Source organism: Rhea pennata, chromosome 1, assembly GCF_028389875.1.
Source record: "Rhea pennata isolate bPtePen1 chromosome 1, bPtePen1.pri, whole genome shotgun sequence".
Taxonomy (NCBI): Eukaryota; Metazoa; Chordata; class Aves; order Rheiformes; family Rheidae; genus Rhea; species Rhea pennata.
The window spans coordinates 190,873,981-190,889,920 of NC_084663.1; the positions used below are offsets into that span (position 1 = coordinate 190,873,981).

At 34.7% G+C, this 15,940-nt stretch overlaps 1 protein-coding gene across 2 annotated transcripts in view; it reads right to left on the reverse strand.

The window, feature by feature from the left end:
- Window positions 1–15,940, reverse strand: part of NBEA (neurobeachin) — a 519,777-nt gene that overhangs the window by 290,961 nt on the left and 212,876 nt on the right. For both annotated transcript variants that reach the window (XM_062567111.1, XM_062567112.1), the window contains 2 exons: window positions 13,171–13,609; window positions 833–987 (listed from right to left, as the gene is read on the reverse strand). In XM_062567111.1, the coding sequence (XP_062423095.1) occupies window positions 833–987; window positions 13,171–13,609 (594 nt within the window). The remainder of the gene's footprint in view (window positions 1–832; window positions 988–13,170; window positions 13,610–15,940) is intronic.

Sequence of the window (15,940 nt, forward strand, 5' to 3'; positions counted from 1 at the left end):
CCCCCTTGATTTTCTGCAATCCCAAGGAGATTTTCATTTCCTCAACCTTTGACTGAAGCTGTGATATCCTTGAAGAGAGCTCCTCCCTCAAGTGCTTTTGCTTAGTTTGGAAACAAAACAGACTATGGCCAGAAATTTAAAAGCCATTCAAGTAAACATGCTCTCCCAGGAAGGATTCATTTCTGATATAACCTTCTACAGTCTCCATGATCTACAGACTCTTCCATTAGAAAATCCCATAAGTATTCTAAGTATTACTATAAGCAATCAAAAAAAAAAAAAAAAAAAACAAAAAAACCAAAAAGCCTCGTCCTCCTTGTATAGGTCAGTTAACGAACAACTATGGGTAAGACATGATTGCTCTTGTTTCTTACCAAAAATCTCCTCCCAAATCATGTAATAGTTTTTACTGACAAATATTAATTGCTAAAAATACTAATTTTCCACAATCTAGGATACAGTTACAAACAGCTAGTAGTCTTCACTTGCTTTGACATTGAAGGAGGGATTAACATCTCTCCTTAATCATACTAACATCCCTTATTGCAGAGCACTGGAGAAGCTAATTCATCCATTCTAACCAATGCTTATAAAACAACATTAGACCTATTTATTCACTTAATTAAGGTTTTGCAAGACCAATTTTTGCTCATGAAGATTATAAACATACACCAAGAGAAAACACTATCTCTAATAGAAGATAAGATTTAATCCTTTCGGGGTTTTTATTTTAAAGGTACAAAAACAATGACAGAACAGATGATGAAAAAAAATAACAAAACAAAAACAAACAGGAAAAGATGAGGGTCACAAAAATATTTAAGGACAATACCTGTTGTATTAATCATACTTTTTGGTGTAGCTCCTGTTGCAGCAAATATATTAGGCGTACTACCCGGTGGCAGTCCACTCCCAGCTGTAGCAGCTCCAACTGTGGTAACAGCAAGGCTACCCGGTGGGGGTTTCTTCACTGGTACAACCACGCTCCTGTTGAAAAAAACAATTTCAATCACTCAAACTCCACAATGGAGTTACCCAGAGTTTTTGTTTATTATAGATTTCCATATTGCTACTGAAAAGGAACACGTACATCTAAATTTTTTAGCCTTTATGGAAGGTTGTAAATTTAAACTCCCATATTCCAATACACGGCTTGCAGTTCCTTGTGATTAGGAAAAGCTCACTCACTTTCTCCTTCAATGCACATAAAATGGAAGCACTGCACCACTTGACTGTTATGTTGTTGAGACCACTATTAGCACTTGTGTTCTATATTTGCAAAGAAAATGTTAAATGTTGAAACTATGGTGGCATACTAGTAGTACATTCATGTGTAGGATTAAATGAACACATATCATTTGATGGTCTTATCAAAGCTATCTGAGATTACTTTTTTTTAAGTCATCTGAACATTTAAATACAGTACTTGATTCTTCAGTTCCTTGCATATTTTCTACTTGCAAATATAGTTGACTACCAAACATAATTCTTCACTCAATCTTGTGGAAAATCTTTTTATTCAATTAATTCAAATAACATGCAGATGTAAATGGAACATGCAAAACGAAATATAGTAAATATTTAGCTGCAAAACATTGATATTCTCATTTTAATGTAGTATTTAAAAAGTAGTCCTGAGAGTTTGTAATCTTTTAAGAAGAAAACAGGGCTTTCAAAGAAAAATACAGGACTAACTGCATTCAGACAAATACATTTTCATCTACTCTTAAAGTTTGCTTTCAGATCTCAAAACAAAAGACTTGTACATATTAAAAGGCAAGAAGGAGGAAAAAATCACAGGGTCATTTAGCTAATACTTTTTCAACAACAGTCATCTGTTATAGTCAGATAGGCATGTTTACATATATCCAACAGTATTTAGAATTTTATTTCATATTTAGAATTTCCATTTCTTTCTTATACAAAAAAATTATTCCTAAAAACTCTGTTTCACTAGAAAACTAGTGAAAACCAAACTTGAAACAGATAATTTTTGTAAATGTTAAAAATGTATTTTCATCATTACACATATGCTTTCTAGTTAGTAGGTACACTTTCTTTAAAACTAAAAGGAATCATTATGATCAAATAAAAGAGCAAGAAAATGCAACTATTGGTAAAAAGACCACATTTTGAAACATGTTCCTTTATCCTTATTCACTAAACAAGTAAGACTAGGAGTCTCATTCCCAGTTTGGTTAAACATTTCACCTCAATTAGAGGAACTGGAATGAAAACAACACTTAGGAAACAACCGCTCTTTCAGTTAGCTAACAAAAGAGAGAAAAGGATTCTTATGAAGACAGGAATAAATTCATACAGCTTTATCTAAACGGATAAATATTAAATCTAGATCTAAACCTAAACTTAAATTTGAAGAGTTACAATGCTTTTGCTAAAAATACTACTAGAATGTAAAGAAGAGAGATGCTCTAACTCTAAGCTCAGAGAAAGGTACAAGTAAAATAAAAAATGATTTTCATCTCGTATCTATAACAAAGAAATATTTATCAAGGTCATATAATCTTTAAGACATTTTTCCACATTCCAAACGAAGCACAACTAAGAATAATGAAGAGTGTGGACAGATATTTGCAAGAAATTGGGTATTTGCTACCTTCTTGGAAGCTTAAAACTTACTCAGTAATAGCTGGAGAAATTGATTACATTATCAGTTGCTTTTCCTAGATATCAGCATTTGTTTATAGCAAACACAAGCATACACGGACAGTAAGCTGGCTTTTATGAAGGACACTGATGGAAGCACCAGTCCCAATATTCTTCAGTAATCTTTCAATGTAATAGTATAACAACATAAATTACCTCAGAATTACCATGAATCACAAGGTGCACAACAATCTTTTACAGTACTGTAATTTGTTCATATATGTCTAAGCCCTCAACTTCAATGGATTTTAATTCAAAGATTAATCTCTGCATTCCTTCCAAGTAGATGTAACTGGTGATGCAAATTGCACTGATGATGCCATTCTGATAACATATGTTATTTTTGCGATCTCTGCTTATTTTCATGACAGTGTATAAAATGAACCATAAACATTTTTTTCCACTCTTTTTAGGGGAGATCACAGCACTAGTTAATGTCCCCATATTCTGTACGGCAGCTTTCACCAGCACTCTGAAGCACTCTATTACAGAAAGGTTATTCTAGGCATAGTAATGGTTTTCTATCTCTTCCCATTTACATTAGGAGTAGGAGAGTTTGCAGAGTAATCTACTAATTTAGATATGCAACCCTAAAATAACTGTTTTGGTCTGTAGTGAATAATACCTTACAATCCTTGCGATATGAAGTGTTTACATAGCAGGATTTACTGGTGATTAAAAACACAGATTAATCTGCTCCTTAATGCTATAAAATTCCCTAAAATTAACTTCTATGCATACACAGAGATCTCTAGTTCAATTAATATCTCAATCAAGTACTTGAGTTCTGGGTGTTCAGCATTACCAAGAGTCTCTTTCTTTGGAGATCTTCAAGGCCCGCTTGGACGCAACCCTGTCTAACATGCCCTAGGTGACCCTGCTTGAGCAGGGAGGTTGGACTAGATGATCTCCAGAGGTCCCTTCCAACCTTACTGATTCTCTGATTCTCTGATTCTATGTCATTGCTATGGTTCCTGGACCTAACATCTGGACACAAGCACTAGCTGCTAGACGCATGCTTGAGCATCCTGCACTGGTGCCTGACTGCTGGACAGGCTCCTTAGACACACACACATTCTAGTGCCTGTGAATGCGAGACTGTGAGGGAAACATCTTTTGTTTCAGTCTTTATTTTAAATAAAATCATCTTCCCCTCCTGTAAGATTTAGTATTTGTAGCTGCTAAATCGCTGATAAAACATTGCAGAAGTATTTCCTACTACCTTTCCAAAGAATATGAAGCTAAATTCAAGGTCTTCCTCTTTATCTTCACAAAGCTCAATGGTCTTTCAGAGTACCTGAAACATCACTAAACTTTCCAAAGCAAAGACCATGTTCAGTTTCACTTCCAGGACACAATGGACCAAACTCACAAAAAAGGCAAAGTTTACAGACTGTTTTCTTAAGAGTTTAGTTTGAGACTGAAAATCAGCTCCAATTGGAAGAATGGACAACCTGCCCATATTACACAAATATCAATGCTCTACATACTGTTGACTCTTTTTTGTAGGTCTGAATCAGGATATCAGGCGCTATTAAATTACAAATTATAAGAAACATCTTGAGAAACATCTCTCCAATAAGAATATGCAAAATCAGTGAGATATTATTGTTCTAGCCTCAAAGAAAATGCAGTTCTATGGTGTCATGCACAGCAATCTTGTCAAAATATGTCTCACTCCTAGTGATAAACAACAAAATACTGTAAGCGAATAGACAGAATGAGATCCAGATGAAGAAGGCAACAGAGTGGGGTGGACAAAAATGTGGAAAACGATCAGTGTCGCAGCAGAACAAGAAAGGCGAAAGAGAATGACTGACTGCTTTCCAATTAAAAAAAAGCCCAACAAACTCCTTTAGTCAATCAAACCATTCCAACAGTATACATAGTGAGAACAACATGCAAATCAAAACAAAACTTTATGTAAGAAGCATGTTTACATACCTGAGGATAACATGAATGGAAGACTTTAATATGATAGATGCTGTACATACATATTTGTTGGGCATTCAGATATTTCTTTCATTAAGGAACAAAAATCTACAGACTAGATGAAGAGCTCACACTTATTTCTGTAATTTCCTTTTAGGTCTTGTTTCATACAACATGTTTCAGATTTCTAAAAATGTTCCAAAGTGATCCACATTTTTCTGAATCACATCATTATTGTCCCAAATGATCCTCAATGATTTAGTTAACTAAAGCTAAGTGGTAATTGACAGTAACAACTGATTTGATTTCTCTGTTCACCTGGTAGTTACAATTCTAACATGGGCTGTGGCTACCAACCATTAGCCTGCTGCCATGTGAGCATCCTTTGCAAATTCTACGTTTATAACTGAATTCAAATTCTGTTTAAGCTGAGTGTTTCATCCAGCTGCACACCATTCAGGCATTGCTGTTCATTAACTACCCTCAGCAAATGCTGACAGAATTTTGTGTGTGTGGGGGAAGATCAGAAATAATATTATTTTTTATTGAACTGTAAAAAGTGAAAGTGGAAATAAAAAATATTCTTTCAATCTCATCCATATTCTGTATCTCTTTGCAAGTTCAAACACAATCTTTTATCCATTTTAATATTCAAAGGCCTTCAAACTTAGTCACTCTGGTCAATCAAGAGGTCACAGATAGGCTTTCAGTACAGGATTTCATGTACTGTCGATCTGAGCATTGGTAATTACATTAGAATTACTGTACATTTTTCTGTGATGCATGAAACCTTATAAGGCTGAATTAATGTTCTTGCTCCTCTGTTCCTACGCCCCCTTTCCCCTCGTCCCCAGCAGCAGAAAAGGTGAGAATTTTTCAGTAAGTACTTTTTCAAAAAGTAGTACAGATTTCAGGAAAATTTTTCACAGAAGCATTCCATGTCAAACAGCAACTTCTGCCAGATGTTTCAGAAGCAATCACAGCAGAGATCACATATTTTAACGTTACAGCTCGCCTTGTTTCTATAGTTAAATTAATCCAACTTCTGAAAAGAAAGTTTAGTAATTCTTGTCTAAAAGTTATGAATATTCTCCATACTTTTACAAATGTGCAGTCCTTTATAAAATATGCATATTATTGATTACTCACTGTTCTTCCTGATTTCATCCTCAGATTCTGATTTCAAATTTTAAAAAGTATTTGTTAGCACATATTAATGCCATATTTTGAACCTCACTAAACATTCCCCTGTAAGCTTGACTGTATTAAATTAAGATTTGTTTGAAATCAAGGAGGAAAGACATATTGCAGAGACAACAGACATGGAGAAGAAATATTGTATACAGAAATGTGAGGTACACTGAAAAGAGACAGAAGGTTCCCAGAAGTATATAACCTGTAGCAATGAATGCCCAGTTATTACTAATTTTTTCAATCATTTGATACTATGATTCATCAAAACATCAAAACTGTAGAGTACATAAAATGACCTTATTCTACTGAATTAACCTGCTTGTTTCTTAAATAAATAAATAAATAAACTATCTCAGATTTGGTTTTAGGACAAGGACATAGAAGTCATTGACTCTTGATCTCAGACCAAGCAGGAGAATGAGTTTTAATATTTAACTTAAATGAAATTTCTAAGCACTAGCACCTCCCTTGCATTCAGGATAAATTAGCTCAAGCACCTAAAATGATCTTAAATGTTGTCAAGAAACATGGAAAGACTATATGATATGGAAAGCTAACTCTATGAAGAAAAATGAATGGTCTTGGTTGAATAGACAACATTGGAAATACTGGAAATCTAATGAGCTTGAAGAAGGTGAATAGAATAGACGCTAAATTGTCATGTATTAAGTGCCAGAAACATCACTGAATCATAAACAAAGGAGATAAGAATACAGCTTGATGAAAAAGATGAGGGTTAACCTATTCATAAGTTTGGGATGAATTTGCTCTAAATTAACAGCTGAGATGAAGGTGCATTTCCACCTTTTTTTCCTGACTGTATTCAGCAAGTCAGTGCTTAAGAAAGCTCTCTCTTCTCTTTCTAACAGGATCCAAAACCATATCTCCTATTCTCTGGAGTGTATCTTAATTGCTACGTACAATAACGGAACAGCTAAATAATGAGCCAGAGAATCACAGAACAAATGAGGTTGGAAGAGACCTTTAGAGATTATCTTGTCCAATCCCCCTGCTCAAAGCAGGGTTACCTAGAGTATATTGCCCAGGACCATAGAATCATAGAATCAGTAAGGTTGGAAGGGACCTCTGGAGATCATCTAGTCCAACCTCCCTGCTCAAGCAGGGCCACCTACAGCATGGTAGACAGGGTTGCATCCAGGCAGGCCTTGAAGATCTCCAGAGAAGGAGACTCCACCACCTCTCTGGGCAACCTGTGCCAGGGCTCCGTCACTCTCCCAGGGAAGAAATTCCCCCTCACGGTCAGGTGGAACTTCCTGTGCTTCAATTTCTGCCCATTGCCTCTTGTCCTGTCACACGGGTCAACTGAAAAGAGTTTGTCCCCATCCCCTTGACACCCTCCCTTCAGGTACTTGTACACATTGATAAGATCCCCCCTCAGTCTTCTCTACCCCAGGCTGAAGAGGCCCAGCTCTCGCAGCCGTTCCTCTTCCAGCTGGGTTCTGAACATCTCGAAGGATAGAGACTCTGTGCTACCTCTCTGCACAACCTGTTCTGGTATGTAGCACCCCTCACACTAAAGAATTATTTTCCTGTGTTCAGGTTGAACTTCCTGTATTTTAGTTTGTGCCCCAAATCCCTTCATTTGAGCCTTCATTGTCTTTTCTCACATACAAACAGATTATCAGTAATCTTTCTAGTACCCCCCCTTTTTTTTAAAAAAAAAAAAAAAAAAAAAAAGCTTTAAGATAGGGTTTTCTATGACTCTCAGCCTTGGTTTAAATGCTCCTTCTTAAAGTGGTAGAAAAAATTGTCAGAGAAAACCCATGCTAAATATCATAATTATGCATTCAAGCAAATTTGTTTAATTGATATCATTACATTTGTGGTACATTCTCAACACATATTAAGATAGAGAAAACAATCTTCCTCTCCAGTACTCTTCATCTTAAAATTACCTTTTGAATTCTTGTCTTTTTCCCATTCTGTCAATCAGTCAAAAATAGTTTATTCTAGTAAAACATATGGAGACTCTGATTAGTACTTCTACATATAAAAAATATAGCTATGTATCTAAATGTACTTTCTACATGCCTTCTTTCTCAGCACTTATGGGAGGTATAGGTATCAGCCTGACTGGAATCTCCCTGAGCATCTACCTTCTCTAGCATACTTTTAAAACCAGCCCCAATGACATTCTATAGGGAAATAAAAGACTAAAATACTTCAAAAAGTGGCTATTGATATTTCAAAATATGCTTATAAAGACTTTATTGAGCATTTAAACTTTGCAAACCCATAATAGTAATTATAATTATTAATATTCCAATTTATAAAATTACTAAGCATTAAAAGTGAATAAGGATATTTAACAGCAGCAAAAATAACTGATCTCACTTCCAAGAACTCAAGGATTTGCATATGCAAGAACACTTCCTACTGAAATAATTCTTCTAAGTATAGAAAATATATGCAAATTATTGCATTTCACAAAAATAATAAATGAGATGCAAGAACAAGAGCTCAGTATGAATTTCCATAATAGTTTCACTCTAAAAACTCTTACTCAAAAAGGTAGATTGTAACAAATGCAAACTTCAGAATGCAGCATTGGGTAGAATCACAAACAATTTAACTCCCTCCTCCTTACAAATATACAACAGCAAATATACAAGTGGGACAAATATACATCAGCAAAATCCCCCAAAACATGAAAAACCCAACCCCCAAAATCAATTGCAAGGACTGATTTTTGTCAGGCAAAAGCTGAGGATGCAGAAAGGAATTATTGGTGGGCTATGAGCCATTAATTGTAAATATAGGAGAGCTAACTCTTTGTGTTTGCTTCTAAAAATACCATCCTAGATGTTAGTTTCAAGGAATTCAGTCTGACATTAAAAGACATGTCATAACTTTGAGAATCCAGGCTCCAGTGTCCCAGAAATCTGTTTATACAGCTCATAATATAATTACAGCTACCTTAAGACAGATGAGGCAGAAGGCTGCAATATATTGAAAACTAATTGAAAAATGCAGTTGTCCAGAAGCACTTGTGGGGAGAGGTCTCTGAAAAGCTGCTCAAAGCTTCAGAGTTTGAAGCGAAATTTTTGATGTTGTCACTCTCAATCTATTGAACGGCTGACAGACAATCAAACCCGTCTGGCTGCCTGGCAGCTCATTTTGCTGGCAGGTGGCAAACAATTAGACACACCAATTTGTGCCTCCTGATGACATTAAAGCATGAAACTAAGTTGTATGCAGGGCCTAGTGATTTGTGTGAAAGCATTTCAAAAATAATACTCTTTGCCGTGGCAACTCATTTCAGACTGCCACCTCCCATTACGGCTTTGAGCAGTGAAGACGACAGACTTGAGTTACGTGCAGTGCAAGGCCGCTTCTGTTCAATCCGTCATCAGCGCCCCCCGAGACCTCAATCCCCTCCTTTCATCAGTATCACCTCATCATTTACATTCGATAGTACTTGAACTGCTGCATACATTAGCTGCGCAGAAGTCCTATTTGATAAAATATCTTGGATACATTTTGCGCTTTTATATTTCATTTACAGATGCAAAAATTCTAAGTAGTAATACACTGTAGTGCATTACACAATGACTCCCTTAAACATACTACCAATGTACAATTAAAAAAAGAACATGCAGAACAAAATATATCATATTAAATGATAAAATAGAATTCTAAACTTGAATTCTATTTACAGTAGTTTGTTTCACATGGCACTTCCCTGAGTATAAAATGAGTGATTATAGCTAAGAGAACAGCTCTAAAACAATAAAAGATTCTATTACTTTTCTAGTAATTATTTATTGTCTCAAGTCTTCTTTTACAAGACTTGCAATCACCCAAATGCAAAAAAACCCCCACCAATCCTCCTCCCCCAAAACCAAAAAAACCCCACGATAATCTCTCAAGGACTGTTTCTTAGATTATCTTTTGACTGAAATGTAAAATACGTTTCTCTAATATTGATTTGCTTAGAAATACAAAATCACTGTTTATTTTATGAAAACAAACAAAAAATTGAGCTAAAACAGATAAACTCCAACAAAACAGTACTCTGCTGCTTACAATTCTCCCTAGAGAGAACAAACATGGCCAATAGCAACATTGCTCAACAAAATACCAAAAGCTGAATGAAATACAGCAATAGAAGAACCTACAGAAATATGGATCATAGACATACTGTTAGTTTTAAGAAATATATAATGTGTGTTTTTTGATTATTAGTTTAAGTTAGTAAACACAAATATATTTATATCTTACAAGAAAGCTTTAGGTATAACCTTGGGCAAATAACCAAGCTGCAACTTATTTCATTTCTTCAACAATAACTAGGCTACTAGAACAAACAGAAAATGTTCATAAACCATCACAACCTAAAATCCATGTTGCACTCTCAATTCAATTTTTAATTATATTATTTTAATATATTATTCAATTTTTTTTTCCAACCTTTATATTTCAGTTCCCCCACGAAAAGTTATAGAGTCGCTATCTCAGTCTGCTTCTTCTTTACAAACTAAAAACAAGACAGCAACAAAATCACAAATCTTCTGCCTCGAAAGATCACCATAGGGGTGATCATTAACTACTTTGAAAACATGAGCGGAAATAAGTTTTTGCCTGAACAACAATCAGTGTTCGATAATACAGCAATGAGGTGCAATTAGTCAGTTGAGGTCCTACGGACTAAAAGCATTATTATTTTTCTCTAGATGCCCACAGTTCAATAACATCCATTTAGTTGCAGGTAAGCATTTAATACTTCCTTATCTGCCAAGGCCTGCCTGAAGCTGTCAATTTTCCCTTCATGGTTGCCACAAGTATTTAAAAAGGATGATCTACATCACTCTAAAAAATCAGATAATAGGACAATCTGTCAAAGAGAAACAAAGTGTCTCAACAGAATTGATACAAATGGATCTGTTTTTGCCTAAAGTTTAACATTTACCTTGTTCCTTGCTCCAGTGAAGAATAATGCCAAGTGTTAACATGATGATAAGATAAACGAAGGTATAAATCCCACTTATGGGAAAGGACATAACGAAATCAGAACTTGGGCAGGAGAGTAACAGGACAGAAAAAAAAATGTTTTCAGCTCCTAAGCAAGCTATTAATGTAAGAAATGCCTATCAAAATCCATAAACTCTAGACTTGTAGCACCTCTCCTCTAAGTCCATAATTCTATGTTTGCAACTACTTATGACAATGTTGAAAATGTCCACACAGTCACATTGTTTCAAGAAGAATCTGCGTAGGTGATTACACTAAATATAAGTTATGGTCAACATATCGCAGACTTCTTAGAGTTTTAAATGCTTTCTTACAAAAGTATACTTCAGAAATACAAGAATAAAACTACTCTCTCCAACTACTTTGAAGTTAGGTTCCCTCTAAAGGCAACAGAGAGAGACATTTCATGAAGCAAAATGCCCGTTCTAATTTAGGTGCCTAGTATTTTCTGAATTAATAATGCTCTGAACGGTGTATTTTTCTTAACTGACTAATTTAGCTGAATAAGTTAGACTAAAGCAACCTTCTGGTGTTTACAGTTAGGTGCTTTTATTCTACATAAGTATGAATTTCTATACTGCTAAATCTACAGGAATGCAATTATCAGAAGTGTAATATGAGGGGGGATCTTATCAATTGATCTTATTGATCATTGATCTTATCAATGTGTACAAGTACCTGAAGGGAGGGTGTCAAGGGGATGGGGACAAACTCTTTTCAGTTGACCCGTGTGACAGGACAAGAGGCAATGGGCAGAAATTGAAGCACAGGAAGTTCCACCTGACTGTGAGGGGGAATTTCTTCCCTGGGAGAGTGACAGAAGCACTGGACCAGGTTGCCCAGAGAGGTTGTGGAGTCTCCTTCTCTGGAGATCTTCAAGGCCCGCCTGGATGCAACCCTGTCTACCATGCTCTAGGTGACCCTGCTTGAGCAGGGAGGTTGGACTAGATGATCTCCAGAGGTCCCTTCCAACCTTACTGATTCTATGATTCTATGAATCAGAATTAACAGAAGTGAAATGCAGTGGTTCCTAAATACTACAGGAAAATTTCCATAACCTTAGAGGAAAAAAAAAATTTCAAGGCACCTTGAATTCACTCTAAAATTACAATGTGCAGCTTGAAGAATGAAAAAGTATCCCCTTAGTAAAACAGCTGCTAAACAAGCTTTCTCTGAAATGGCCATAACACATAAAATATTAGAAAGGGATAAATTTGTTGCTTCTAAGCCACATCTCACTTTTCCTTTCTCAAACCAATCCTTGTTACAACTGATGCTATCTGATTGCTTACTGTATTATTTCAGAAAAGCAGCCTCAGTACTAGCATACACATCTAGACAAAAACTTTCTTATGCAAACTGAAACATTGATCATATATCGTGTTTTCTTAAAACTTAATGAATACATTTCTGCAATTTTTGTAGGTTTTCTATAAGGGTAGGTGGACTTTTCTCATAAATCATAATAGCAGTTTTGCCATTTTATTTTTTCCTTTCCTTCAGCATTTTAACTTTTGTACCTACACAATGAACTAATATTTTGCTAAAACTTTAACTAAAATTTTGAGAAATGTTTTAATGTATCTTTGACTTGACTCTTGATTCCTTACGTTTTTAACATTTCAACGAAGAAACTGCACGGATCATGTCAAACTGGAAAATTTAATAATGATAACGTGTGTAAAAGTTAGCTCTTTGTGCAAGTTAAGGTTGAGTCCAGAATGAAGTAAGTTACTGTCTTCTGGAAAAATGTTGTCAATCATACATCTTATCACAACTTCTATGCTCAGGATAATTGAGAAAACTATTTTCATTAGAAGCAGGGAAGTTACAGCCTAACAAGAGAAACAAAGAATTTCATGTGAAAATGTTTAGTTTATCTTTAAACACTCACTTTTGAGCATATTTACTTCTTAAAGACCTAAAAGGAAACTAGTTTCCACTATGACCATGCAAACAATCTGATACAGTTCAAGCATTTCAGCACCAGAAAAGAAGTGTAATGATAGACCAATTAAGATTTACACCTTTTGGAAGATTTTTTGGCTGAATTTCTGCTCAGCCAGCCTATTCTATATCAGCAGATATTACCTTTCCTTCCCACTAAAATGTTACTTTAAAGGAGAAAAGATTTTATTGCCATATTATTTCTTCAAAACAGATTCATTTCCCAAGTACTGCTTAAAGTTTTATTCACTGCTAATAGAGAAAAAAAAGGTGATTTACTTGGACTATACGGTCCTTTTTTTTGTAAAACAAAAAAGGAGAAATAATACAGCTGTTTTTTAATATATTCTCATACAAACTAATAGAAGATTCAGCATGTTAAAAAATCCTTAAACTTGTAAATTAAATCAATATAAAGTAATCAGCTCAGTTATATACCTGTCAAATGAGTGAAACTGCATGGGAAGAATTGCCTGAGCTTCTCTCTTCAGTGCAGGATCTGGGTAAGGGATAGGATCCGGACCACATTCGGCAATTTCAACAGGGGCTGCCACAAGACTTTTCAGTATTTCCTTGACATTGATGCCTTTACTTTGGCTGATACTGGATATTGATGATGCAGGTTTCAATATTTCACTGGGGCTTTCAGTTAAGCTTTCCTGAGATTTCTTCACCTCAGAAGACAAAGTGGACAATAGCTCACTCATAGCATCAGGGCCTGTGCTCGCCTCCAAGTCCGTCCCATTCAAAATACTGGGCATCTGTTCTTCTCCAATTCCAGAGTCTGTATGAGGAATAGAGCTTTCCAACTGAATATCTTCAGCTGGTGTCGGTGTTTCTTTTTCTTTGATATTATCTGGAAATACAGTTGGTGTCTCTGCAGTGAAATAGAGATTATGAATAATATTTATAATTTAATTAGAAATTTTTCTTTACAAATATAACCATGAGGTTTTATAAGACAGGAATATAAATTATTAGAAAGTCCATAAATATTAGTAGGTTACATTTAGAAATTTCTTTTACATATAAAGTAAATGTTAGTTTCAACAGCTATTTTGCATATGTAAACGTTTGTAAGACAGAGCCCGAAGTTGCACTTGCAAGCTCAGTGACATTTAAAAATTACAGATCGTTATTTACACAGTAAATCAACTGTGTTGATTACACAGTAATCAAATAACAGAATATTGTCTAGAACAACACATTAACAATTACATAGTATATCTGTACGATTTATGAGGCTATTGGAAAAACAAGGCACAATCACTTATGTTTTAGGATTTTATAAAATTTAATGTGCTATTGCTGTCAGCAATTCTTAAATTTACATTCAAAAAAAAAAAAAAGGAAATTGCTAGACCTTTGTGTGCAAAAAGTAAATTTAAAAGTATATTATAGGAATTTCTGCACAAACATGTATATAATTATCTTTAAACCAAATTTATTTCTATATAAACAAAAAAAAAAAGTGTGTTACTGTTCATTCTTCAGATGATTGTCCCTTGCCCTGCAACAGGTAGAATTCTGTAATTCTTTTTGGCAAAAGTTAAGAATAAAATAAACACAATTTGTCTTGTAGCACACAGCCTATAGAGAAGGGCTAATGAAGTATGTTGAGTTTGGAACATTTCCAGATTGAAACGGACTTACAACATCTTGTAACCAAGAAAAGTGTGTCTTTATTAGCTACTTCAGTGAAACAGCCACAACAACTTTATTAAACAAAAATAATTCAGTATGCTTAGGGGAAAGTTAGCTGAAGTAATGAATAACTTACATACTCAACCTTTTGGTTATGCTTTTCAGAACAGGAGACTGGCTATTTTTAATGACAAAAAGCCCTCACTCAAACTGTTTTTTTTTTTCTTTTTCCAAAATAACTTATTTACATTGAGTCACTTGTCTTGATTATAAAACTTAGTTGGTCTGTGAATAAATTAGGGCCACTTTTTTATTTTTATTTATTTTTTGATAGTTCTGATAAAGTAGTAAGTTTAAATATCTTGGAAAATATTTTAGAATATACTTAGATGAATTTCTGCCCTGCTAACTATTCCAAATAAAACATTCCTCAACAATGTAATTTTAATATCTATCACATAGCTTATTACCAATTGTAACAGCAATCACCTATAAAATATCTACATATTTACCACACGCGCATAAGAATGCATGTATGTGTGTGTACATAAAAAAGAACTATATGGACTACTTGTTTGACCCCTAAAGGTACTGCAAAAGTATTCATATACAACAGTGCTAGTGAACAGATAAAGGCAGAACCAAAGAGGCTATAAAAATACAAAGTAGAATGACCTATCAAAAGGAATAGTTTTCTTCTTTTTACAGCCACAAATGCTGACGCTGCTTGCTTCTTCTCTTTCTCCTAATTGCCTTAGGTGCATCTTACCAAACAGCTATCAGCCCTATTTTGTGAATCAGGAAGTGGAACCTGGATTTAGGAGCTGCATAATATGCAGTCAGCATCTGTCAGTTCAAGAAGTAAAAAAATCCTTATCTACTTAGTACTATCTATATCCAGCACAAAGGACACTGTGAAAGCAATCTGATCCACAAAATGATCCTACTGAATCATCTGCTTTAGTGTTTCTTTAAACTTCATCCATACAAAGACAATGTTTCTGAACTCTTGGGTCTAACTGAGTATCACTAGGGAGCCAGCCAAAAAAATTGTTGCCATGCTTAAAGTAGAACTGCATCTCCTCACAAAATATCCTACCTGCTTGGGAAGAAAACAAGTTCAACTGCATAGAAGCCAGGACAGGAATCTACAGCTGACAAACACTCAGTGATAGTTATAGGAACCATGACTTTGTAGAAGAACTTGTAATCACTTTGTGATTATTCAAATTAAGATTTGAATATCTTGAAAGATTAATGATAATTTGATTCTTACTAGTTAAAAAATAATGTATAAATTATATGTGTAGCTGTAGGGAATTAAGCATTGTAATCTCTCCTGCTTGAGCAAAAACTCCCTGAAATTATAAAATTTCAGAAGTGATCACTACTTCAGTTGTTTTAAGTATAGTTAAAAAAGAAATCAAACAAATATCTAATTTGATCCTAAAAAACCCAGCTTGCACTGAAAAGAAAAAAAAAAAAACAAAAAAACAAGAAGAATCAGCAAAGAAAGCTATGTTAGAAGTCCAGAAGTAGAAAGCAAATGAGAATTCCTGCAAAT